Below are 26512 nucleotides of genomic sequence, written 5' to 3' on the forward strand. Positions count from 1 at the left end.
TGTGATCTAAACAATAGACAAGTAACATTAGTGTGTATAGATAAGTTTGGTAGATGTCCCATGAAAACATTTGGGAACCATATTTATTTTAAAACGATTTCACAGTGATGTATGTGTGTGTTTTGATGCATTTTAGTTTATATTGATATTTTGTGTTTTTGTGCAACAGTAAGATATGGGTTTTGGTTATTTCAATTTCCAATGATAAAGAATGAAGTAAACTTTTTACTTTTGTATTAGTTTGTGAAAGTTCATCCCTAGATGACGCCCATGTTTTATCATTGGCTGCAATTCTCTCCTTTAACATTTCGTTTTCTCTTTCCAATCCTTCTTTGCTGTAATTTGCATCATCTAAGTCCTGGAAAGGAAAAATAGTGCATGGATGTTATGTGCTGTAGGTATGTAAACTATTGCTACAAGTTAAATTTAACCAAATTATTTAATTACTTAACAGCCATTTTACAAATTAAATGACAAAACCAAATATTTAAGTTATTTAATGGCTATTGCTCCAACCCGGTGGGCACACACAGATTGTCTTGAAAGAAAACATATTAAGCATGTATAAAATAACACACTTTTTCAGATCTGATATTTTTTCCCCACGCAAGGAAAATAGGTGACATTTATTTATTTAATCGAAATTCGTGTAAAAGAATTCACGAATTATATTAAACAGAAAGCATAATATCAAAACTTACCCTCTGTAGCTTAGTGAGTTGATTTGTATTCTCCGAAACACTTTTTTGTTCTTTTCCAACTTCTGACACCAACCTCATTATTGTTTCACGACTTGCTTTGGTTTCTAATGTGTGAGCATTCAATGCATCTTCCATGGTTTGGAGTTTGCTTTGAAGAAGCAGATTGTCCTGACACATTGCTTTGGCCTAAAAAATAAAAAAAATTTACAATGGTCTCCTATGGATTGTCGAAATTGCTATGTACACATTAAAACAAATTAAAAATCGCAAACAAATAATCACCCACAAAGTAAAATACACGGTAACTTGTAAGCTGGCGCCAGGTGTATAAAACATTATATCTGTGCTATAACTACTGATGTTGCCCCACCGCATCCAATAGTTGCATTCATTGATTCAAGACAAGCATAACCAAATTGGACAAACCATGTTACTAAATTGCAAACTTCTGTATTCATATTCTGCTACAACCAAAAAAATTATGTCGTTTTTTTTTATTTTAGGATTATGAAAAAAAAATTAATTCAATGTTCCCACCTTTTCCACTATAGCTTCTACTGCCCCATCCATGTGCCCTCCTTCTGTATCAACATTAATTGCATCTCCCATCCTTGCAACCGCATCATGGAATGAGCGTTGAGAAGTTTCAGCTGATTGTTCAGATTCTTCCTTATTCAGTACATGGTTCCTGTGTATGGATAGAAGTGAGAACATAAAACTTAACATATAGTACGGTAGGGATGGACGGGACACATTTAGCACATAATATCCAAATATCCTGATTGTGTTTTAAACAATTAACAATAGTCTATGGGAGTCGGAACTCGTAAGGAAACTGTTTTATACAATATTATTAGGATAGGTCTACTATAAATTCAAAATGGAACTTAAACAGAACTACCACATCAGTTTCAAAACCAACACATACAGAGTTCAAATTCCAGAGCTGTTAAATCAACAAATGGGGAAATATTCAAACATCAATACCGGGTTGAACTATAAAGCTTTAAAGATAACTGTCTATAATTTTTGTTAATTAGCTTAGCAAAAAAGTTATGATAATGAATAATATTCATGAAACAATTCTTGTTTACAGAATAAAGAGAAATGCAGTAAATAGGCTACCCCGCGTCCCTGGAGAATAATTGTGGTTTAAATTTTGTTTAAGCCACAATTAGTTAAATATTTAGATTGATATATCAACATTTACCTTAATCTAGCTTCCAACTCCACAATTCTATCCTGTGCCTCCCTGTTTTGCTTCTGCAGAGATTGGATTGTTGCGCTTCCCCTCGTGCTTACTTGTTCCAATTCACCAGTTTGATTTTCAGCAGAAAATAAACGATCTCGCAACGACTGTTCATAAAAAATAATGTAGAATTGAATAAACTAAACTGAATTGACAATTAAGATTAAAATGGAAGAAAACAGTTGAAATAAAATGAATAAAATTTAATTGACAATTGGGGTCACAATGGAAGAAAACAATCCAACGAAATGTAAATACGTTTTTTACTGTAAGCGTGTTTTAACAACTGTTGTTTTGTTGCTATATCCTGTCTTTTCGTTTAAAATGTTTATACATCTTCGCTACCAAAAACAAAGAAAAAAATTATATGTATTAGTATATATTATTATTATTAACATCAGTAATGTTTCTTCTGTAAAATTGACACAGAATACTAGTGACCTATTGATTTTCATAATGTTTAAATCATCTCACCTGCAACATAACATCTTGCTTGGCTGAGTTTTCCTTAGCAATTTCCAGCCTTGATTTGAGTTCTCTAACATGGTTGTCTTTTAAATCCATGCGTGACCGCAAATCATGATTCTATTAACACATTTAAATATTAAAATCAATGTTTTAAAATTGTGTTTTTTATTCAAGAGGAAACAATTTCATTTTTGTCCTTGAGCCCCTTCTTATAACAATTTTCACATCATGTTATGTGCATACAATAAACCTCAAAAAAATAAAACTAGATTCTTCAAGTAATAACTGTACTAATATACATATGGTAATTCAAAAATCATTCACAAATATAGTTTATGTTTTTAAATTTAAACTCATATTTATAATTCTGAGTTTGTAAAATTCTTACCTAACACGTTTGACTTACCTCAGCAGACAAATTCTCAATTTTGATTTTTGCTCCAGCCAACTCTACAGTGGCCGAATCTGAATTGAACGTTGTGTCTGTTCGATATTGTGGGCACTCCAACTGTGGGTAAATACTAAATATAACACATATAGTAGAGTGGGGGAAGATGGGACACCTTAAGCACATAATATCCCAATATCCTGATCTTCCCCCTACCCTACTGTACAGATAATCAAAATAATTCAACTTGTCAACCATTAGGTAAAGAAACATTCACAGTATACGCCAAAACATTACGCCATCGTATACCCGTAAGTTTTTCTTACAATGTATAAAAACAAATTTAAAGGATTAAAAACGTTGTCATGTAGTTTAATTATTATTAAAGAATGAATGCCATCAATCAGCATAACGACATTATTTATTCTTATGCTTTGTTTTGTAACTTATCTTTTTACCTTCACTGGTGGTGGGTGGTGTATGTGAGTTATCCTTGGAGATCTGCAAACAAATAATGACATCCTTAAACTTTCCTTTTTCAACATAAAGGTAAAAATCCTATTATTTTTGTCTATTATTCCTAATACTTTTATAACCTGGGATTTTTTTTATTTATTTTAGGAATGAATAAATGAATAGATGTTATTTTCTGTTTAGTAAATATTAAGCATTACTCCTGATTTAGCTTTTGCTTTTTTTATATGTAGCAAAAACTTGGATTCATCACATTCAGATTTAAACCCAGCATTTTAGGTAAAGAGGTGACTAATATCTGACCACTGTGTTACTATGCCAGTATGATAGTACTGTCTTTCTTATTTTTATGTTTCTATGTAGAGCTATCTAATTGTTTCAAATATTTAACTTTAATATTTCGCAAGAAGGTTGCTTGATCTGTGTTCTAAATAAACTTACGTTGAAAGTTCATTTATCAATTCATCTTTTCGTGCCAACTCTCTTTTGTATGATTTCAATTGTTCTTGAAGCTGAAAAATATTGAATATTTTTTTAATGTATGGCTGACAATTTAGAACCCATTAGTGACTACTAGGTTGAAGCAATTTGCCGTTAAGTTTGTTGCCCAAAGACACGCATGCCTGCAATAATAGCAGCATCGAGCCTCGCACCCATACATTGTGGCCATCAGTGCCAAACAGTGTGCCACGGCGTAGGAAATATGAAAACCTAAAAATAGTTATCTCGACTATGAATTTGGTTATTTCAAACCTCTGAAACAACTCGTGTTGGTGAGTATGACGTTGGGTTGTAAGATAAAGAAGTTAATCCGAGGTTTTCATTGACGTCAATCAAGTTATCATGACGTCCCAGTCTTGGTAACGAATTCATTTTTTCAATGTTGCTGATTCTCTCAAAACGAACCAACTTATCTCTATAATGAAGATATATAAATGTTAAAATTATAGAAAGACTTTAGACCAAAAAATAGTACTAAAGTGAGAGAGTCCCACTTTATATGGTAACGATTAAAAACCACAGACATTAAGCTAAATGGTAATACTATGGATTACAAATTAAACTAAAGCTATATTCTAACCATCTCTAATGATAAACTGTCCGATGTATTTCATGTAATATACCAGTAAAACCGGCTTGCTTTAGGTCTACCTAACGCTGTACCATCGCAACAGATCGTAAATATTGAAACAAATTACGCGATGTCGAAAAAAAACGCGATGTCGCAAAACAATCCACGTTGCTAAGCAATATACGACGCCGCTTAATAGTAATCTTGACGCTGTCACGTGATCCCTCTCACGCTTTCGGGGAGCTTGCTTGGTTAAATTTGTGGTTTTAGCTTTTTTCGATTACACCGCATCAGTTGTTGAAACACAGAGGTTCAAGGCCTGTTGAAAAGCACTCAAACTTTTGTGAAAGTGAAGCCACTAAAGACCAACAACGTTTTCGTTTGTGTTTAGTATTTTGGACTCTTTTAGATAAAGTTTAACAACATACACTGCTTCGACAAAAACATATAAACTCGAAAAAGAAATAACAAAAAAAATAAATTGCAGTAAACAATTGATTGCATAACTTCATAACTACCCAACAAAATCTAGTTTTGTCCAATGTCAGTAGTGCGTCTCTGTTAAGATAATACGTTTCGCATGGTTTGGAGCGTCGGTCCCGTGGTGTAACGGTTATCACTCTGGACTTTGAATCCAGCAATCCGAGTTCAAATCTCGGCGGGACCTCTACCTTTTCAATAATGTTTTTTTTTCTGGTATTTTTAATATTCAAAGCAATTGTTAAATTCGAAATCCCAAAAATGTTGTTTATTAAACCAGGAAATGGAATACCTCATAAAATACGTTGCACCATAGGTTTTGAAAACGCTGTCTCGCCGACGCTCGGTTTTTCTCGGTAAACAAGATTCTTTCGGCTTATGTTGTCTTTTATGTTGTTATTTCGACGCAGTGTTTTGTTCGTGTGCACATTTTTGATTGAACGTTTAGACCGCTGTCGCTAAGCCCGGAATAAAGAATCAAAATACGCAGAACTCGATCAACCGTAGATGATACGTATTTCCTACGATTGTCGTATTGTAAACAACTTAAGTACGAATGTATTTATAGAAGGGTGGTAGAAGATAACACGCCATTAGCACATAATATCCACATATCCTGATCGTGTATTAAACAATCAACGACGGTCTATGAGAGTCGTAAGAACACGGTTTTATAATTCTTTGAATCTTCTTTGTTTACTACTAAATGGGCAAGAAAAGAGAATGAAAGGGTGACCCCAACATGTTCCCCCACCTTGCTGTATAAAATAAGTTCGTATAAGCGCTATATCAATGCATACCAGTTTTCGTTAATCAATACATACCACTCCGCCTAAAAACAGAAAAAAACACTTTAGTAATCATTATTTAAGATATAGGCTATTGAAAAATATTTTCGTATTAAAAATCTAGTGTGGTTTATAGCATATACCAACCCGCTGAATCGACTGAAGGAAATTGCGTATGCGTCATTTTATTGCCTATAGCGAGAGGCAAGCTGAATCATAACTCGCAAAGGTGAAAAACAATTTTCATCGCTATATTTTGGCAGGCTTCCCAAAAACACATTTTACATCGTTGTTTTCGATTCTCGTAATATAGGAAAGTGGTGACGTGTTTTTACATGTAAACAAACAGCCACACCAAAGAACCGCACAGTGGTACGCTAATGCTATTTTAATAGCATGTTCCAACGCACTCGGAAGATTGTGTTGATAGCAATGTTTGCACATTAGTGGTTTGGGGTGGGCGACTGTCGTCTATTCTCAACACTACGAGTCAACTATTGCGTCAGGCGAGCCTTCTCACGGAATGGTAGCCGCTACATAAAACCACATGCGAAAAAAATGCGAAAAGTTTTATATACAGTAGAGAGTGGGGTAAGACGGGACACATTTAGCAAATACTATCCAAATATCCTGATCGTGTTTTAAACGATTAACAACGGCGGGAGTCGTGAGGTTAGGGTTTTATAATTCTTTTAATGTTTTTTTTTTGTTTACTACCAAATGGGACGAGAAAATATAATGGAAAGATGTCCAATGTTCCGTCACCATACTATAATGAATATAAGGTAGTATAAACCCTTTCACGTTGCATAAGTCACATTTGCCCTGTTTAAAATGTAACGTTCAGCAAGCTCACTGCGCAACTTTACGCCGAAGCGAGATTTTAAGCTGCCACATTCATTTACGGGTCACATAACTTTTCGCTGTTGTTACAGTTAGGGCGCGGGGTTTATGAAAATCAAGCCCAGAGGTTTAAAGTTTTAAACAGTTTGCTTGCAACACGTGGACGATATAAACAACCGTGCAAGTCGGTTTTTCAGAACATGACTGCGAAGTATTTCAGTAGTGTTTGTGGATAAACAAGTTGTCCGGTGACTCGACTTAAAATTTGCGTTCAGTGGTATTTGACCTAAGACCTTTAAATTCACTGTATGAAAACAGAGCTATCGTTGCACGAAGGGTGAACGCTACAAACCACGACTGCGTTCTATTTTAACACAACCTTGAATCCATTACAACTTGCGGTCAATTAACACACAGGTGCTGGCAGTGGTGGAGCCTTAACCTCGAAAGGGCGAGCGCATCATTATTTAATTCACCTCGAATAGAAGACACGCTGATTGACTTTCAATGCGTAAGAAACACCCATGAAAAGAACGTGCTCGCCTTCAAGCTTATCAACAAAGCTTCGTTATTTTGATGTAAATATTTTCCGCCCGACACGAAAGTCATCGGACCTGCGATCCGAATCTGATAATAGGTTTTGACAAATCACCGACGGCCCATGCATTCCTGTTCGTCGCTGGACCATGGCCTGTTTTTGGGAGACATCCCGGACGCAATTTTAACTTCACCACTGCGTTTCACCCACTCACTCACCCACCTGCAGAGTGGAGTAGCCATTGGTGCCGTAAGGTGCTTCTATGTCGAGAGGATATTTGTGTACAGTACACAGCTGATTCCGACACACGGTTTCCTTACCGCAGGAAACATACATCATCAAAACTGATAAAAATGTGACTATTTCAACAAACCGAGATGAACGGGTGGGTTGGCGACGTACCAACAACAATGAAACATAGCCATGTCCACAAAGGCAAGTTTCGTACGACGCGCGGTTCAATACACCCGGGCTTATTTACCAGAGGTAATACGAGGTTAAACTGTCACGCACACGGGTGTATTCAACCAGCCATGACGGCCATTTTACGACACCTGCTTTTATTTAGCAGAGTCAGTGAGATTGACGGCGGAATTCGTCAATTCAGAGTTAATTTTCCGCCAATTTTCGACGCGTTCTTCGCATTCTATCCACGTCTGGCGAAGCTCATTTTAATCGAGACTTGACAGCACCGGTTTCTTGGCTGCGAGGCAATTAAACCGCCACCTCGAGTACGCTGGTTAGCAGCTTTCTTCTGTATTTCGACCAACTTGCAGTACAGGTGGAAATAGGAAACCAAGAGCTATTCGTTGCGTGACGGGTAGATGGCCCATGTCGTAACCAGTGCTGCACAATAAAAAATATTGAATTTTCTAAACAAATTACCATAAAACTATAAATCAATTCGTTTTTAAACCATTTCATTTATATAATGTTGCATAAAATGGAATGTTTTTGTAAAAGTACAAAAAATATTGGTCAGCACTGGCACTCTCTATCTGCTAACTGCTGTCGTGCACGTCAATAGAGGTTCTAGCCGCTACGTCAAGCCATGATACTCAGGAAGATTTGAAAGCGAACACCTCCGCTCTTGATTGCAAGACATTCCACCAGATTACAAAAGGCAGAAAAAGTTGAACTTCAAGGCAGGGTTGCGCAAGTGGAATTTTTAAAGTTAATTTGAAACGAAGATTTGAATTTGATGCAGCGCGAAGACGAGGGCTCGCAGGTGGTTAAAATTTCCATACTTTTAATTATCACGCCATAATTAAACCCTCGTAGTTGTTTTGTTACGTCAGAAGAAGTATTGTTTTACAACAAGTGCGGTTTTCGAAGACATCTGTCGGTACTTGAATTCTTTGTTAAGCCCTAAGGCGAATGTTGCTGACCGCTCGGACGTTTTACCAGAAAAAAATCTGTTCTTGGTAGAGGATTAATCGTAAAGTAACCTTACGAACCACCTCGTTTAAAATACATCGAATAGTTGTGCGTTAAAATAAGCAGAGATTACTAGGGAGTTGTGAAAATTGCTTGGCTGCTTATCACAACAAACCACTGACGAATTGGTTTGGGCACTTGCGCCCAAGTACCGCTTAATGATAATGACCGGTTTAATGCATTTACCGGAGCAAATTGAAAGCTCATATCGGCATCTATTTGTTATTAGTTTAGGGCTAACTGCCGTGGACAAATTGAATAATATATTATAGGGGAAGGCGGTTGTTTTCTGCTCCTTGAGGTTCGCCATGTTGGTGGCCTTCGAGTAACCTGTCAAAATATTGATTCAGCTAGAAATAGTTTAGGGGAGCAAAAGTTATATAACCCTGCTAATTTCACGCCTGGGAGTCAGAAAAGGGAGCCGAAATAAATAATATTAAGTTAGTAAACACTAGATATTGCCCAGACAATATCTCTTCCTTTGGCAAGGAATTGTAAATAGACAGCGAGGTTCACTGTTCAGTAGCAGTCAGGGGAGAACAGGCAGTGGCGTGGTCGTTGTGGTCGGACATTCTCTTAATACCAATGAGTCGGACCGTATCGTTGAGTTAATGTTTCTTTGTTCCGAAAGGGAAACGTCTTTCTATGAAAACTTAAGTTTCGGCGGAAAAGCGGAAACGTAATCTTCAACATTCCGTCAAGGTAAATCCTTCTGTGTACACTTTCGAGTGTAAACTGTTCAACTTATGACAGCTTAGTCTGTTTATTGTAGCGCCAGTGAGATTTTTGTGAATTACAACTGACTGGGGTCCAAGTTTTAAAAGCATCCGCTGACCTAGATTTTAAGTGCGTTTTTTACGAAAGTTTTAGCTGGTTTTAAGTGGTCTGTATGGCCATGACGTAACCTGTACTAAGACGATGGTACAAAACAGACTTTTATCGCATTTACATCAAGCTTTTCCGAATCAGTCTATCTCGAGTGGGGAAAATTGACTTTTATTGCGCGAAATTACTTCTCAAGCAGACGCCAGTAACCCAATGCTGGAATTTATTTCCCCGCCTTTGCGCCCAATAATATTATCACGCACATGAGGCAAGCCATGTCAAAATCCAGTAACCCGAAACTTTGGGCTTGCCTTACATGCCCAAATTTGAATTGATAATAATTATATATATATATAGTGTGCCACAATGCAGTGGGCTGGTATACCGTGCAGTTTACTTGTTACACTCGGTCTAGCTCCGACCCATAATTATTTAATTATTCAAAACCTTGCAAAGCGAGAAATGCCGAGTGAACGTTAAACTGTAATTGCGGATTAGCGAGCCGTAAACAATTAGTAGCCTGTTCTCAATTAGCGTGGAGGTAAAATTACAAATGTTTCTTTTCGTACGTTGTGGCTTTTATACCCGTGTGACGTCATTTTACGTCGTTTTGTGAAGTTAAAAAACGTCGGTTATTTGAGCAACAAAACCGGGGTTTGTTTCTTTGTACAATCGGCATCTATGACCGAAACTGGGCCGATATACTTCACAAAGAGCATTGTGCTGTCATAATAAGTGTCGCCCGTATAAGTGCCCTACAGTGTGAAGTAGGGTTGTAAACTTGTGTTCGATTGCTCCCAAGCACCGAACCTCACGCCCTGTTATGTGCCCGCCCTTTAGACTTCGGGTCGCAAACCAACGGTGTAATCCCCACCGATGCTAACGTGTTTGTATGTGGTAACAATGTGCTTTACATGCCGACCAAGCGAATTTAGTGGCCTTTGAGTCAGGATTTAGCTAATATCTAATTATACCTATCAATAGCTTCGCTATAGCATACCTCCGGGTCCTGTTCCCTTGGCTATTAACATATTTCACAACCACGCCCAAGTAAAGTAGAGCTAAAACTCCCTAAACTTAATTAATTCCCCTCAGTTCCTAATTACCTTAATTTTCAAATTCGGTGACGTAACAGAGCCCCGGGGAAGGATGCAACGATCACCTGTTAGATGCTTATCAAGTGTTTGAAAACGTGAGTTTCAGCTGCCGACTGCCAACTTGTTTTCGGGACAAGCACTTGGACTCGCGGGGTTTCACAGAACAACTGTGGTGCCTTTGGGAGAACGCGCGTGTGCATGGCGAATACTACACCTATGGCGCGACTATCACGTCATAATCATATCTCGAATATCAACAATCAAAACTTAAACTTTGTCGCTCCGCAACATTAAACTACGCTGAAAAATACACGTTAAAACAATTCTAGTCATCTCAGGCGTTCTAGGAAATAATGTAAAACGCAAATTAGTCATTCCAAAACAAACGTAATAAAAGCTAAAAAAAACAACGATTAAATTCCCGGATTTAAATCATTTTCTTCGTAAACAGCCCAAAAACCCGCACTCGTAAACTGGGTGTGTTTAGCGATGAAATATAAGCTTGTATAATAGTTTCCTCGACTGTTAAATTTATATTACGTCGTAAATTCGCGCAACGTTTACATTTCAACCTGTCAAAATAATGTATGATGATAAAATATAACGAGATTTAAACTGTCGTTAAAATTGGCCAAATTAGCGAATAGGAATTGGTTAATGCCAATACTGATCTAAAAAATAAAATATAGGCATAAATAAGTGTACAGTCAATATATCACACGTAAGACCTTTTGCTAGGTTGTGTTTAAATAGGAAGTGGTTGGTGTACATTTCAACAGAACCAAAGGTTTTCACCTTTTGCTTTTTGTAACCTAAAGATATTCGGAAAAATAATTGGACGGTTTGGACTTCCACCTCAGAGGAAATATGAACAATGGAAGAATAACCCGTATAACCGCTTTCTAGTTTAGCTTTCACAATGTAGCTATGTGAATAGTCAAGTCAAAGTATTGACACGGTAGTTTGCATTTACCTCTAAGCTGCCAACTTTCTGCCAAAATCGTTCGAATCCCGGATAGTTTTTAAGTCAGAAATGCTTATATGATATGCGTGTTTGTTCCTGCATGCTATCCGGTTTACAGTTTACATTTCAAGTAAAGAACCTTCGTGGTACGCTTGGTAAACATGAGAAACAATATAATATTTCCTGTAGGTATTTTAAGTTCAGGGTTGCTAGGTTTTGGTAATTACTCAAATTGACGGTTGTTTTTTGTTTGGTATGGTGTAAAACTATTTTAACAAAACAAGAAAATGATAAAGAATGATTCGCAGTGAAACAAATGTGTTACATAAGCCTAAACAAGTTGCCGAAAGCTGTCGTTTCTATAAGAGATCGTTTTCTATCCCGTAATAATAAACGTGACAATTTCGACTTCTTGCATCATAGATTTTAAGCCATAGGTACCTTATATAATAGTTGTGAGGGTAACTACGATACCCGCTTATTTAGCAATCATCCAACCACGGGATATCACTTGTTAAGGACGTTAGATAAACCTACCATTGATCATTATGGATGTAATTAGTAAATGTAAAAGGTTTGATTAATACTAGTCTGGTATGTAATGTTATATATTATATATGTAGTATGCAATATGTTTTTTTAAAAGCGTTTATCAAAAGCTTTGTAACATCTAACATTACACACTTTGTTTAAAAATCTCCCACAAAAATAATTAAAAAATCCTAAAATCTCCAAATTGAAAATTCCTTTACGTTTTATTAGATTATTTATTCGCAGTATTTAACATAGCCGAATAAAACTTCAAACGCAACGTTCCAGTCCGCTTACTTTCGCACGATGATAAAACGTAACACAAGTTGACAATTAGATTTATTGCAAAGCAAACAATACGCCTAGTTACGTAAGCTTCAACTTCGAATTATTAGCTTGTTCAGGATGTATGACGTAATTTTTAGCTTATTTGGATTTATCGGTAATTTCGACTGATTCAGTGCAAGTTATGACTGGTGGTAAAAACCCGATCTTTGATCAGATTATTACCGACAAATTTGTAAATTACCAATTCCAAAAATTAAGTTTTCGGTTGCCTCGGGTCATTTTAAAGTTTCAAATATGGTTTGGTTATGTTCTGTTGTTGTTTGTTTCACGATACCAATGAAACTTAGCGTCACTGTGTACGTAGTAATACGTCAATTAAAAGTGAGTTTGTATGAATTGAGACAGTGTGCCACGGCGTCACACGACTGGACGATAAGTGATGCCTTTGTTAATATGACAGCACGAACGTTTAATGGCGTAAGTAAAGGATCTATGAAGTTAATGAACAAACGGCCCAGGAAGCGGCAGACGGTAATTTTTCTCTTAAATGAACCAGACAGACTGGCGTTTGTGGCTATTAGCTTTGTTTTATACAGCTCAGGTGACATGGTTAAACCCGAGACAGTAAACACAGGTTTCTCGAAAACCAAAGCGGAAATGCACCTAGTCGTTCAGATCAAGCATATACGAGATACCTTCAGCATATAAACGACATTAGGATTAAAGTTTTAGTGTCTCCCGATTTGTATTATCTGCTTAATACGTATGGTCACGCAAGTTATGCTTGAGAGTCATACTCAGCATCGAAGCGTTACGAAGTGCGAGGTTAACACGCGAGAAAAAGGAGTTCTGTGAAGGTTTTATTATCGTAGTTGAGTGCGTCATTTAGTACGCTAGTTCGGTCGGGTTAGCGCTGTTCGCTGGCAGACGAGGATTTATTATGTGCGCTATTAGTACCGCACCTGCTGGACGGTGTTTGCTAATTCATACTCGCCGTTGTTTACCAGTCTAGACATTTGCAATACCGAAAGCCGAGTTATTAAAACGGGATTCTTCAGTGGCGTGCTAGTTTGGAGAACAGAATGACGTAATCAGATATTTTATACGATATCCTTCCTGCTAGCGGTAGATTTAATTTTACTCTTGAGGATTCTGTACGAAGTGATGTGACCGAAAAAGTATGTTTAGAATGATAATTGGTCTAAATCGTGTCAGCCAATTAAGACGTAAATTTATAACTGATTATTTTATTGATAATTTTTACCTATATATAGAAAATATTCTAAATTAGATTTTATTTGAACCACATCAATTAACGATTCAGTTTATTTAGAAATATAATTCGATTTGAGTTTGGGGAATTCCCTGCAGAGAAACTAATTTTGTTTACATTTTGTGAATATGGGACGATATCTTTAAACGTAGGCTATGTTTTGTTAAAGGTTTAGATCGTAGTTGTCGAATTCTATAAAAAACTGAAAACCATTTAAGGATTAATGCGAAGTTATTTGGTCAGATGCTCTCCACAGCTCCTACAACAAACCGTGTAAGAACCAGAAGTGAATCTGAGATCTCTGATAAAGTTACAAGTACTGGTTTGACCCAGAATGAATATAATTTTAAACGTGGTTCAAATCCAGAGCAACCTAGTACAGGGTGCAGGGTTTACCTTCACAACGCTGATGTGATTGTAACCAACTGCTTCCCCTCCCCCCCTGCTTCACCCACAACGACATCCGAGACCCCCGACGACTCCTGTGATGTAAGATCGAGAGATAGTGGTCGTCCGATGAGTTTAAGCTCCGTCACTTCAACTCTTTCCTCCCGAACATCAAGAGGAAGCGATTATTTCAGCAGCGCAAGCACAGGTGAGAATGGACAAGTCACCTCGTACCGACACGGGACGTTTGAGCTTCTCCCTGATGTGCGAGAAGTTGTTCCAAGAAAAACATCTCAGACATTCCGGCTCCATGACTCTGTACGAGAGGAGGAGGAAGGTAGTGATGATGAAGCACCGGAGCTGCCTCCAAAGACATTAAAGAAAGAAAATGGAGTGAGCAAGCATTTAACTCTTCCTCGAAATACGCGCTTCAATCCTCCTACTACGAAACCCAACACTGTATCAGTGAGAGACATTAATAAGAAACTGAGGGAAGTGGACCATCTTTCCCCCGTTTCCACAATGGCAATGCTGGCTGACCCTCATCTTACCTACGTGGACCGAATCATCTTAGAACTCATTGAAACTGAGAGAATGTTTGTCCGGGCACTTGAAGATGTCTTGGCGGTAAGATTGAATGTATTTTCATCTCATAAAAACCACTAAAGTTAAACAAAACACTTGTAAACTTTTGGCTTAAAATGTTAAGTATGCAGTTGAGTGTAGCGCACTCTTTTTACTGTTTTATTGCTTAGAAAAATTTAATTAAGTTTTGGATTGTGCAAAATACTAACCACACCATGCTTGATGTTATAGTTTTAATTAAAATTTTATTCAAAGGAAAACAATTTTTTTTAAATTTTATTGCTTTAAATTAAATTTCTGTTTATTCACATTAGGGTTACATTCTTGCCATAAAGAATACACCTGAACTTCCCATTTCTGCTGCTGATGTTGAGGTTTTGTTTGGAAACATTAAAGATATTTATGTCTTCAACAGGTTTGTATTGCCTTTTTATATTTGTATGTTTCACCACTTAAAAACCACTCACCTGATTTATCAGTTAAATTGCTTAAACATTTTTCCATCCAGAAAAGTGGGTGGTATTTTAACGTTGATCTGAAAAAATAAATAAACGGTTAGGGAGCCATAATTACACGGCGAGTGCTAATAATATCAGAGTTTACCAGCGGGTGCTTACACGAACTTTGTGGTTTGTTGTTTCCATGAAAAAGGCTGCAGGAGGTAAGTAAAGGGAGGTTGTCTGACGCACAACTCATGTCAAAACAAACCGGCACGAGATTCATTCGAATAATGCTAAGTTTAACATTGAGCTAACCTCCCAACATAGAAAATTAAAAAAATTATATTTAAATACAATTTTTTTTATTTGAAACTAAAAAAGCCATATATACCACAGAATTAAAAGTACAACTTATTTAATTTTAAATGAACCCAATATTTTAATGGTAAATTGAGCAAAAATTCTCTAAAATGTGTGTTATTCAACCCTAATTAAACTTTAATTGATGTGGTACTGCTGTTATTTAAACCGTTTAGTGAGCAGTCTGTAACAGATTTTTCAAATACAGCTTAATACTGTTCTAAATTCAATTAAAAACATTTAATATCACATTAAAATAGGGCCCCTGAAAATTAGTTTAATTTATTATGTTATCCTGGCTTGATCATATTTATTTTGTGTTGGTAAATGGGGCATTCGTGTTGGACCATCGTTTGCTATTGTCTAGACACGTTTGTTAAGTCAACACTTCATAGGAAGGTAGTTTGTTGAATTAGCGATCGCTGCTTGCGTGCATTGACTTATTGATCTCAGATTATCAAACATAACGCACAATGGTTGATATGGTTATTACATTCAATTGTTGGGTTAAAGACCATTTTGTGTATTTTTTGTCTCCGTTCTTTGTATATTTTATTTATTTTAACCCGCAGCTGTTCACACTGATTTAATAAAATATTTTTTGCAAAAACATTTGATTTTCGACAAAAAATAGTATTACAATGATATAAATGTAACTTTTTCTTTAACCCAAACACTTGATTTTGAACAAAAACTGTATTAAATGGTAAATACATATACAGTTACCTATTGTTGAGTTATGATGAGAAAATAATGCTTCTAATTTGCAGGGGCTTTTTGTCATACATTGAGAACTGTGAAAGGAATCCTGTGAAGATTGCTGCTTGTTTTGTATCTGAGGTAAAAACAACAAAATAAATACATGTACTTATAAATGTGCTTTCTATACACCAAAAAATGATTTAAATTGAATTTGGTTTCACTTAACTGCTTATCAACGTGTTTTAATATTAAATGCAAATTTTAAATGGTAGTGCACACATTAAACAATATGATAAGCACCAATTTATTACACGTTGCAACATTTTGTGTGCTTACTAAGTTTAGAATGTCAAACAAAGGTTATGGGGGTAGTGGTAAACAAAAAGTTAAATATTCCTCATGCCTTATATAGCATATGACTGCAGTCATGCTTGTTTGTTGAGGGTTTAGGAGAAAGTACCAGAAAGCCCCCAAAATTTCGCTCTGTTTAATTAACACATTTAATTCAAAAAATTCAAACGTTTTAATACAGCCTATAACTATGAAAAACACAGAAACCCTTTTTAAAATATTTCAAATTCCAACCCAAAACTCCTAAAGCAAGCAAAAGTATGGCAAATATTTGAGACAACGAATTTCAACCTCACATGACACTTAAATACATTCCATCTGTTACATTTTTAAAGCAGAAACTATTTCTCACATAAACTGCACTGAGTCACCCCACCCCCTAGTTTACCAATAGTATTTAATTACCAGGATGTTTCATTCACCTCGTATACTGAATACTGCACTTCATATCCGGGGTCAGTAGCCATGCTAACAAGATGTATGAAGATTCCAACCCTGGCTGACTTCTTCAAGGTATTTTGGATATTGAATGAAACATACCCGAAATTAAAATTATATGTTTTTTAAATTATATAAATATATGTATATATATATAATGTATATCCAAAAAAACTATTATTCTAAAGAAGAAATCTAAAATATTTATTTTGGGTTATTCAATTTTATACTTGTATATTCAATTAAAAATACATAAATAAATTGAAATATATATTTAACTGGGCTGTATATGGGCTATACAAAAAAAAACAAAACAAATATAGTATTGTGGGGGAACATGGCACACCTTTTTGTTCCATTTTTTCGCTCCCTTGATAGTTAACAATAAAAATTTAAAGAATTATAAACCATATACTCACAACTCCCATAGACCATTGTCATTTGTTTAAAACACGATCAGAAAATTTGGATATTATGTGCTAAAGGTGCCCCATCTCCCCCCACCCCGTTATATATACATTAAAAAGGTAATGAACAAATTTAATATTTAGTTATTCTGGGTGATTTAATTTTATAGTTAATTCTGATTTTTATAAAAAATTGACTATAAAACTATAAATACAATTTGTACTAGTTAAACATATCGGACAAATTAAAAACTGTTTTCTGTTTCTACAGAATCAACAGGATTCTCTTCGTCATAGTTTACCATTAGGATCCTATTTATTAAAGCCAGTACAACGAATTCTTAAGTACCATCTTATATTACAAGTAGGTTAAACAAAATAATTGTATTGAATACCAATATACCTATTTGTTTATCAAAAAACATGTTTTTCACCAAAAACTGTATTTAATAATTGGACACCATCATAATCACTAACAGTTTTCATTACCTCATCTGTTATAAATAAAAACTGCCTCATATATTGTGGTTTATGACTTATAATCTGTGAAGAGTAAACAAGGTACCAATATGTAAGTTTTGTTTATTACCCACACTGTGTTACATAACTTGATTGATGCAACTTAAATTGTTACACTGATACTTGTAAGCGATTAGTCTGCGGCAAACGACGTTGAGAGTAAAATTACATGATGTAGATGCCCGTCTCAGTTCATTTAGTGTCACATAAGTTAATGCCAAATTTTAAGTGGATTAAGTTGAAACCAACCGTGTCAACCTTCACAGGAGCTCGTCAAATACTGTAAGAAGGATCTGGAAGGTTATGACATCATAGAGCGTGCGTTAAGCACAATGACGTACATCGCGCATCATATAAATGAAATGAAGCGAAAACATGAAGATGCAGTTCATGTACAGGTGCGGTTAAAGTTTATTTAAAGAAAATTAACAAACTTGGGTAAACATCAAAAGATTCCTTGTTTTCATTCTTTCTTGGCAGCTAATTTCAAAATACAAAGCCTTTGGTCAAATTTGTTTGTTTTTTTCATTGAAATGTAAAAACTTACCTAATCCATGTTTCATGCAGTCTTAAATATAAAGGGAAATATTTTGTTTCATTGTTAGATTTGGGTAAAGGAATCCGTGCTCTCGATATGTAATGCTTGAATAACATTGACACATAACACAATCCTACAATGACGTGTTCCAAAATTCCTGCTTGTCGATCCTACTTGACATATTTACTGCCACAAGCCCATACTGTATTTGCCTTTACTGTAACCTTGCTTATGCCTTGTAGCATTTGTTATGCTTTTGCATTAGAACTTAAAAATCTTTGCCAATTTGGTGTAAAGTATTGCAAAACAAAAACTAACAAAAAAGTTTTACAAATCAAACTAAAAAATATAATTTAGGAAATTTCGTTGCATTGAACGTTCTAGTTCAAAATTTTAAATAAAGTATTCACTTCTGCCCAAATATATAAAATTAATGCAAAATATTTCATTTGCAGGAAATCCAAAGTCTGCTCACAAATTGGAGGGTAAGAGAACATAGAAATATGAAATGTTTTCAACGACTGCTTATATCATAAGTGTGCTTAAGTTTCAAGCATTTCAAGTTTTTCCCTCTTGAATTACATGATTACAGAAACAACCGGTAGCCGCACAGAGCTCTTGAATTGGATTATTCATAACAATCTTACTCTGAACATATGAGTAAACAAAGATAGTCGATTTTATTATCTTTCTTTTTAAAGCAGAGCTACTGGGTTTTTGCTTAACCATTGTAATGTCATGAGTCAGAATTGTTTGAACAATCACAAATAATTTCCTTTTCGGATTTGAATTATTAATTAATGGTTTGACTTTCTATTCTATAATTGTTTAAACAATAGTTATAATTAAACAATAGTTATAAATGAAAAAATATATCCTTCGTTCGTTGTCTGTTGGTTGTTTAATAATTCAATATTTTTCATTTTAGTTTATTATTTTTCATTTAGTTTTATTTAGTTAAAAACATATTTTTCTTTTAAATGTTATGTTGTGGGATACATAGTTTAAATTTCAAGATAAAATTTTACCACATCAGTCTTCAGTTCGTGTCGAACTTTGCGTGGGTCTTATTTAAACCACCAGCAGAGTTACCACAATAATTTGTTGACTGATGCCACACGCGTGCAAACCTTCACCAATATTTCTTCGAAGGGAGATGATCTTACGACCTACGGAGAGTTAGCTATGGAGGGCCAACTGAAATTGCAAGGTGCAAAGAATGAGAGGTTGACTTTTCTCTTTGACAAGATGATCCTCATCACAAAGAGGAGAGAGGACGGTTTCCTTGTCTGCAAAGTTCATATCATGGTAAGAATGTTTTCATATGTTTATATCACGGTATTTATCACTGTGATTATATCATAATACAAACACTTTAGTTGCGAATCTTTCTGAAGTTTGACAGTTTTGTTAATAGTTATAGTAGATTGGATTAATTTTCAACTTTCCTAAATGTAACAAACACATTAACCACATAACTGTATGAATGTGTTGTAAAATATTAATTAATTTGTATTTGCGATTGGTGGAAATAGCATGACACGTTGTATGAACACTCATGTGCTATAATTTGATTTAAAAGGAAATCAATATGATTAATTACTCTTAACGTAAACATTAACAACAAAAATTAAAATTTCCGCAGCTATTGTGTATTAAATAACAGGTATTAAATAACAATGAGAACTAATTCAAAAGAAAGTAGCTCAATCAATTAAAAAGTTATACTGCACTTAACAATAATAAGGGGCCACCCTTTCAGTTACAATACAAAGACTTCAAACCCTTGAACTAACTTAATGTACAATAGTATACAATAGATGTGTAGTCAAATATAAAACCACTTATTCTTTTGTCTTGATTTGATTTAAACTACTTGAGTCAAGTGTTTAAATTCACTTTAAACAACTACTTGCTCCAAATTAAACTACTTTTAATTCTGGTTGAGTGATAAAGATTTATTTTATCTAAATTTTATCTAACCCTTTAAAATGACCAACAGGTAAAACAAAGAACATAAAAGGGAATTTAAATGTTTCTGTTTCTGTTTCATTGCTTATAGTTTATGTTACAGAAGCATAGGAGCATATAATTATTTTAGTATATTTTTTTTCAATTTTCTATTGAAAGCTACATTTTAATCAGAAACGAGTTACTTCCTATTAGGGATCTTGTGCTATGAAATACGTAACCGACAAAAATCAAGTCCAACAAATTGTACAACATAAGAAATATATTTCGCCTAAAAGGGACTGTCAGTCCCTTATTTAAATAAAACCCATTAATTTAAACCTCTCTCAGTGTCATAGAAGCACCTGAGCATATTAATCATTTAGTGTGTTTCTTATTTCTTTTGTGGGCTACATTTTATTTAGAAACAGTTTCTTTATATTAAACCTCTCGTTATCTTACAGTGTTCTGACTTAATGTTGTTGGAAAGCATTCAAAACAATCCTCTAAGATTCCTCATTCTCCCATTTGATAACTACTCCCCCCATAACCATGGGCAGCAACGGAAGTTGCAATACACCCTTACTGCTCGCTCGGCTGATGAAAAGAAGTTGTGGACCCATAATATAAAGCGACTTATTATAAAGAACCATCACGCAGCAATTCCAATACATGCACAAAGATCTATACTGAGTTTATCACCAGGTAAAGGCATTTATCTTAAAACAGCAATTGAATATTATCATTATTTGTATTAGGTTCTATCCGAAATGTATTTGCATTAAACAAAACTGTGTTGAAACGCTTAGTTTTAACAATATTATAAGAAATAAATTTGGTAAAATATATAAAAATTCTGCCGAAAAAAGATACAGGAAAAAATCTTGCTTTAAAAATGGGCTGCAAAAATGTGTTTTTGTCCTAGCAGCACTATTTTTATGTTTTCTACAATTTTCAAAGCTAAAAATAGAACATTCTTGGTATATGACTTATTTGTTCATTTGTCAACTGATCTAATTCAGTTGTCAAGTGAAGAAAACAGACAAGTACTTTCAACATGGGGTTTAAACCTGTCAGTCAAAGCTAGTAAATCTTAACCTGTGTTTTGCAAACTGAAGTAAACTGTTTACAAACTTTACCAAGACAGTAAGCCATTGGAATTTTCATAAACCACCAACACAATTGAAATGCCTGGGTGCTATTATGCTGTGGCTTACTTATACTGGCTGTTTATACAAATATTATGAATGCCATATTCAAATAAGCTTACATAACAATGGGTAAAGAATATAACTTGGCAGGTGCTTATGGTTCGCCTGTTTGCTTAAAATATTTGGCAAAGCTTTTTAAATATTTCCCAGAAAACTGGAAGTACATTTAATATTCAGGAATTTTTTAATGGATGTAAAGAATGCAAGGATAGTTCTACATTTTAACAATCTAATGTCATTTGACTGCTTTTTCCAATACAATATAGGGTCCAATACCATGGCATAGTAGTTTGGTGATATTGTTTGGCGTATACGTCCTTAGTCAAGACACTTAGCACATATTGCTTCAACCTAGTGGTCATTATATGGTTGTTAGCACCCTGGGAGTTGAGGTAATGAACTAACTGTGAGGCCCCTTGGCATGCCATCATTAAGGACCATGTAGAGTACAAAATACTTTAATTAAATATATAAAAAAAACGGTTAATTATTAAATACTCACAGGTGAAGATGGGGTTCAAACAAATGAATGGCAACCCACTAAAAATTCTCGCTTCAGTAACATTTCTATGGATGAAAACAAAACAAAAGCAACATTGTCAAGATTCGGAAGTACTATCTCATCTTCTGGTCTCGGAATAGGGGTTTTCCCTCCTAAAACAAGGAGAAGATCAGACTCATCTTCAAAGAAATCGCTTCATCTGAAAGGTGAGGTTTAATTTCTATTTTGAAGTTTATTTTCTTATAATGAATGACACTTTCCTATCCTCGTGGGCACAGGCAGCTGTTAAAACATCTGGTTTTCTACTTCATCCACCTCGTGCCCGCATACAAGTTACCACAGTAACTTTGTGGTTATTTTGGTGACCTTTAATTACAATGCGAGCGCTTTAACCACTGAGCTGAGTCAGACACTGAGTGTGGGACTCATTTTTTAAAAAAATAACTTGATGTTTATAAAAATACCATTAAGTTATTTTTTTTTTAAATAACTTAATGTTTTTAAAATTAACTTAAAATAGATTTTTCTAAGAACGTTAACTTTTACAAGATGACATACAAAAGGACCTTAAATTCCAATTAATTTATTAATTTTTATATTTTTATCTTCAGCATTAAAACGTCGCGATGAAGTCACAATGAGCGATGATTTCAGTTCCGATTCAGTTCCCAACACCCCGTCAGGTTCTAACAAACCCCGCTTTTCGTTCCCGGTCCCACGTCTTGGTGGGTCCAAACATGACTCACCCCCTGTGCCCCCAAAACCCAAACCTGCACTGACAAAAAAAGCTGAACCGACCCCAAAATATAAAGACTCAGTTATATATAGGTAAGCTCCTGAAGTAACTTAATACTCGACAGTTTGTTTGTTTCAAAATAAAGCTCATTCAAGCGCAACTTGTAACAATAAGCTCACCAAGCTTTTTCCCTTTCACCAAATTCTATGGCGGCAATTTGCTGCTTGACTTATTGTGCCTAGCTATAATATGTATTGGTTTATTTAGCTTACTTTGTTCCATTATAGGAGACACAAGCGTCGAACGAGTCAACCAATTACATTTGTTGAGAAGAGATTAAGCATCAAAATAGATGAAGCAGCAGAAGGGAAGACGGAGCTTGATCCGGATGACTTGGATGAGTTCCTCAACTTCAGTGTGGAGAATAGTAGAGAGAGTGTGAGTTGGGACATCCAGATTGTGGAGGCAGTTTTTGAGAGGTTTAAGAATCAGGAACCTCCAGTAGCTGATGTTGATCCCCCTCCCCCTATCTCAAGCACTGCTGTACCACTGAGTGTCCATAAGACACAGAATAAAGTCCTCACATCATCTGAGAGTTCAGAAAATGAGGACTTCTCATCTTCATGGACAGAGAAGATGAGAAGAAGAGCTACCACTCGCCCGATGCGGTCTAATTTGAATCGAACCGAGACTCAACCAGCGATGCAGGTGATGCATAAGAGCGATACGGAGACAAGTTTTAAACAAGAGCAGCAGGATGAGGAGATAAAGATGCGGAGGATAAGTGATGGTGCATGTGATAATTTCAGCGTTGATGCAAATCATTTGATTCATCGGAAAGCATCGAATGCTGAAGCGAGTGAAATGTTGTTTAGTGATGATAAACCAAACCCAAGCGTGGAGGAGTCACATGACTGCACGCAACAGCGGTCACAGGCAGGAGATAGTTTATACAGAAGCAATAGTGCGAACCAAAACCGGAGAAAGTATTTTGAACGCTTGAAGGAGATTAGAGATCGTAGGATATCAAAACGAATACTTGGTGTTGACGGGCTTGCTATCCCTCAGGGAAGAGTGAAAAATATGATAACTCAACATAGAGTTAGCATAAACGATCAAAGTTTAGGAGCTAGATCTCCAATAACTCCATCACCAAGTATTTCATATAAAAGCAGTTTGTCACCCACCTCTCCAAACACACCAGGATTTTCTGTAAAATCTCCACAGAAAAACAACATTTCAGAAAATCCATTTTTCACTAAGTGGAGAGAAACCAACGAAACTGTACCGGAAAAGCAAAAATCTCCACAATCTCCACCACTAGTTACTTCATTCCATCCTCCTGAGCAAAAAGTTCGTTTCCGAAGATCAACGATTCGAAGTTTGGATCTTGACTCCATGCGAAACAGTCGGTTTTCCTCTCTCACCACAGCAAGCCTTCCACTCGACTTCACCACCAGCAGCAGCAGTGGAGATGATATTTTTGAAGAGAAATCTGAAGTGAAGCTGATCAAAACAATGCCTACTCTTCTGTGGAGGTCCTACTCTCAAGATCATGGATCCTGTACAAGAAGAAGTCGGAATTTGCTCCTTGATGATTCAGAAGCATTTGGCGCTTCCAACTCAAAAACTGATCCATCTTATGCATCTAATCGTAGGTTATCTAGTCCACTGGATTCCAAAGCGTTTTTGTCCCAAAAAGTTGGCCATATTCCTGAAAACAAGAACATCATGACTGACAAGCTTTCAGAGCAAGTTGATCATGTTTGGAAGGATCTGGAAACAGAGCATCCTGTTCATACTGACACCAGCACACAGGACGAGAGCTCTATTTTATCTGGCAAAGAATCTTCCAAGTCAGAAACCTCCCAACAAAGAAACAAAAAAGAAAACAAAGAAAAAATTGTAAAACGTTCTATTTCTGAAGAGATAAACTCTAAACTAAAAGACACTGTCATTGATGAAACTGAAACTGACAAAGCAGCAATGGAAAGCCCAGTCTTAAATGACATTTCAGCTAAAAATAAGGAATTTCAAGCTAATACACTATCTATGGATAAAGTGACAAGCAAAGAAGATACTGCAAACACAAAAGTAACAACCCCCATCCATGTGGATGCAAAAACAACAACCCCTATCTTAAACGCGCCAAAAACTCGAGGTCGCCATCGTGCGAGGGGAAATCGGCAATCATCAGTGGAATCAACAGCGCCAAACATTGTAGCAAAACTTACTTCACAATTTAATCATTTGGCAAGCCCAACAAAACAACAACAAAGAAGTAAATCTGTCGGAGCAGGAAAACATCTAAACAAATTTAGGTAAGCTTTTGATTTTAAATGAATGTATGTAACTTGCTTTATTCTCGCTTGGTCGGAAATGACAGTCGGTATAACACGGATGTTCTGTTTCATACACCTCATGTCAGCTTATGAGTTACCACATATGTAACTTTTTGGGTAAATTTTTTTCGGTATGACAATTTGGACAACCCATTAGTGACCGCTGGGTTTAAGAAATTGCCATTAAGTGTCTTGACCAAGAACACATATGCCCACAATGGTAGCGGGAAAAAAGTGTTTTGTCAAAATTTATTGCATTAAGTTGCTAACGGTTTATTATACCAATATACTTTTAATTTATTGCAAAAAAATACATTTTTATTAAGATAATCATTCAACATTTTTATAGGTATACTGGTTTCAAACCAACCACAGAGCTAAAAAACAAGTTCGAACAAAACACTACAACACAGAATTTGACCAAATCTACCACGACCACAACAACCATGACATCTCATCAACCTATCCATCATTCCAGCCCTGCTAAAACATCCCATAATCATATACCAGCCAATAAAGAAAGATATTCCGAAGTCCCACCTTCCAAGCTTGATTCTCAGACAGACTCATGCGATCTCCCTTGTACTGAAAATAAAACTGTGAAGATTGTCAGTGAGACCAAAACTAAAATATCTCCAGAAAAAATTGACACTGAAACTGTAGCTGAAAAAGAAATGACGGATTCTTCAACAGTAACCAATACGACCATATCACATGCTGTTGCTACTTCAATAACTTTGACAACTCCAACAACAACGAGCACAACATCACGAACCACCCTTCGCTTATCAAACACCTCGAAAATTCGTTCCACACCAACCGAATATTACTCACATCGTTATACATCCAAATACTCACCCCAAAAACAAGCTTCAAAAAACACTCCAGAAGAATCAGATTCTGTTGATTTTATTTCTATGTTTTGCCGAAAAATAGAAACGACTGAGTAAATGTTTCGTTTACCAAGTTTTTAATTATGTTCCATTTACTGTAGATACTTAACCTTACTTTTCTTATTCTACCCTCAAGTTAAGCAGCTTTCACCTTTCAAAGGCATTGCTACTTTTACTATGTTCAACCGCATAGACAATTGTAACGAACGTTGTTCTTAAATGAAAGAACATAATCTAGACTTATTCACTGCAATATTATGTGTTACTGTACACAAGTTATGCTTGCAAGTTTATTACTGCTAACTTATTTGGTTTCAATTTTTAGAAAGTTTCATGCCTTATTATTTATGTTTCTGCAATGGTAATGTTCTCTCTTATCCTCCCATATTAGCAATAATTCCTCTACTTTCATTTTATCATGGTTGGTTCACTCAATTTCTTCTGATGCCATTCTGTGCATAATCAGTATTATGGTTATTCACCACACTAGAATGTCGTGCTTATGGACAGTTACCTGTTTTTCCATACTGTCTAACAGAAATAATAAACTTGCAATCTGCATGTTATCAAGTATGATGTTTATGTAATAGTTTGTCCAAAAGACAGCAGAAAATATTTACCAACTCCCCAAGTAAGGTAGAAACTTGATATCAATAGCGGTTTACTCACTCTTACAAATCAGCAACTTTCCTCAGCACTGGTAAGACAAAAAATACATATAAAACTCCTCAAATA

The 26512-nt window shown here is 35.6% G+C and overlaps 2 protein-coding genes, 2 long non-coding RNA genes and 1 other non-coding gene across 5 annotated transcripts in view; 2 read left to right on the forward strand and 3 right to left on the reverse strand.

Moving 5' to 3' along the window:
• Positions 1-4216, reverse strand: part of LOC100182336 (coiled-coil domain-containing protein 170) — a 10184-nt gene extending 5968 nt beyond the window's left edge. The window contains exons 1-9 of the mRNA XM_009863423.3: positions 4034-4216; positions 3722-3792; positions 3265-3307; positions 2825-2926; positions 2425-2535; positions 1912-2057; positions 1239-1389; positions 702-887; positions 230-358 (exon numbers count right to left, since the gene is read on the reverse strand). Coding sequence (XP_009861725.1) covers positions 230-358; positions 702-887; positions 1239-1389; positions 1912-2057; positions 2425-2535; positions 2825-2926; positions 3265-3307; positions 3722-3792; positions 4034-4153 — 1059 coding nt within the window. The 5' untranslated portion in view covers positions 4154-4216. The remainder of the gene's footprint in view (positions 1-229; positions 359-701; positions 888-1238; positions 1390-1911; positions 2058-2424; positions 2536-2824; positions 2927-3264; positions 3308-3721; positions 3793-4033) is intronic.
• A 731-nt stretch (positions 4217-4947) lies between these two features.
• Positions 4948-5019, forward strand: trnaq-uug. Its single transcript has one exon. It is a non-coding gene; the product is annotated as a tRNA-Gln (tRNA).
• Positions 5020-13423: 8404 nt separating this feature from the next.
• On the forward strand, positions 13424-26347 carry LOC100184701. The gene is made up of 13 exons (XM_009863430.3): positions 13424-14430; positions 14703-14803; positions 15959-16028; positions 16650-16754; positions 17358-17450; positions 17872-18003; positions 18599-18628; positions 19296-19451; positions 20558-20798; positions 21809-22012; positions 22418-22634; positions 22830-24863; positions 25234-26347. Exons 1-13 carry the CDS (start codon positions 13660-13662, stop codon positions 25832-25834), a joined length of 4755 nt encoding a protein of 1584 aa, XP_009861732.2. The 5' UTR covers positions 13424-13659; the 3' UTR covers positions 25835-26347.
• Positions 14375-16751, reverse strand: LOC113475179. The gene is made up of 4 exons (XR_003396920.1): positions 16664-16751; positions 15915-16023; positions 14856-14923; positions 14375-14465 (listed from the first exon to the last, which is right to left on the reverse strand). It is a non-coding gene; the product is annotated as an uncharacterized LOC113475179 (long non-coding RNA).
• LOC113475180 lies at positions 18847-21895 on the reverse strand. Its single transcript, XR_003396921.1, has 2 exons — positions 21807-21895; positions 18847-19432 (listed from the first exon to the last, which is right to left on the reverse strand). It is a non-coding gene; the product is annotated as an uncharacterized LOC113475180 (long non-coding RNA).
• Positions 26348-26512: the final 165 nt, after the last annotated feature.

The sequence above is a fragment of the Ciona intestinalis genome, unplaced genomic scaffold (genome assembly GCF_000224145.3).
Source record: "Ciona intestinalis unplaced genomic scaffold, KH HT000137.2, whole genome shotgun sequence".
In the NCBI taxonomy this organism is placed as follows: Eukaryota; Metazoa; Chordata; class Ascidiacea; order Phlebobranchia; family Cionidae; genus Ciona; species Ciona intestinalis.

Excerpts from the sequence above, each read along its gene's own strand:
- LOC100184701 (XM_009863430.3), top strand. The coding sequence starts at position 13,660 with ATGCTCTCCACAGCTCCTACAACAAACCGTGTAAGAACCAGAAGTGAA. Across the intron at positions 18,629-19,295 it reads GTCTGCTCACAAATTGGAGG|GGAGATGATCTTACGACCTA; the intron begins GTAAGAGAACAT and ends ATTTCTTCGAAG. Across the intron at positions 19,452-20,557 it reads TCTGCAAAGTTCATATCATG|TGTTCTGACTTAATGTTGTT; the intron begins GTAAGAATGTTT and ends GTTATCTTACAG.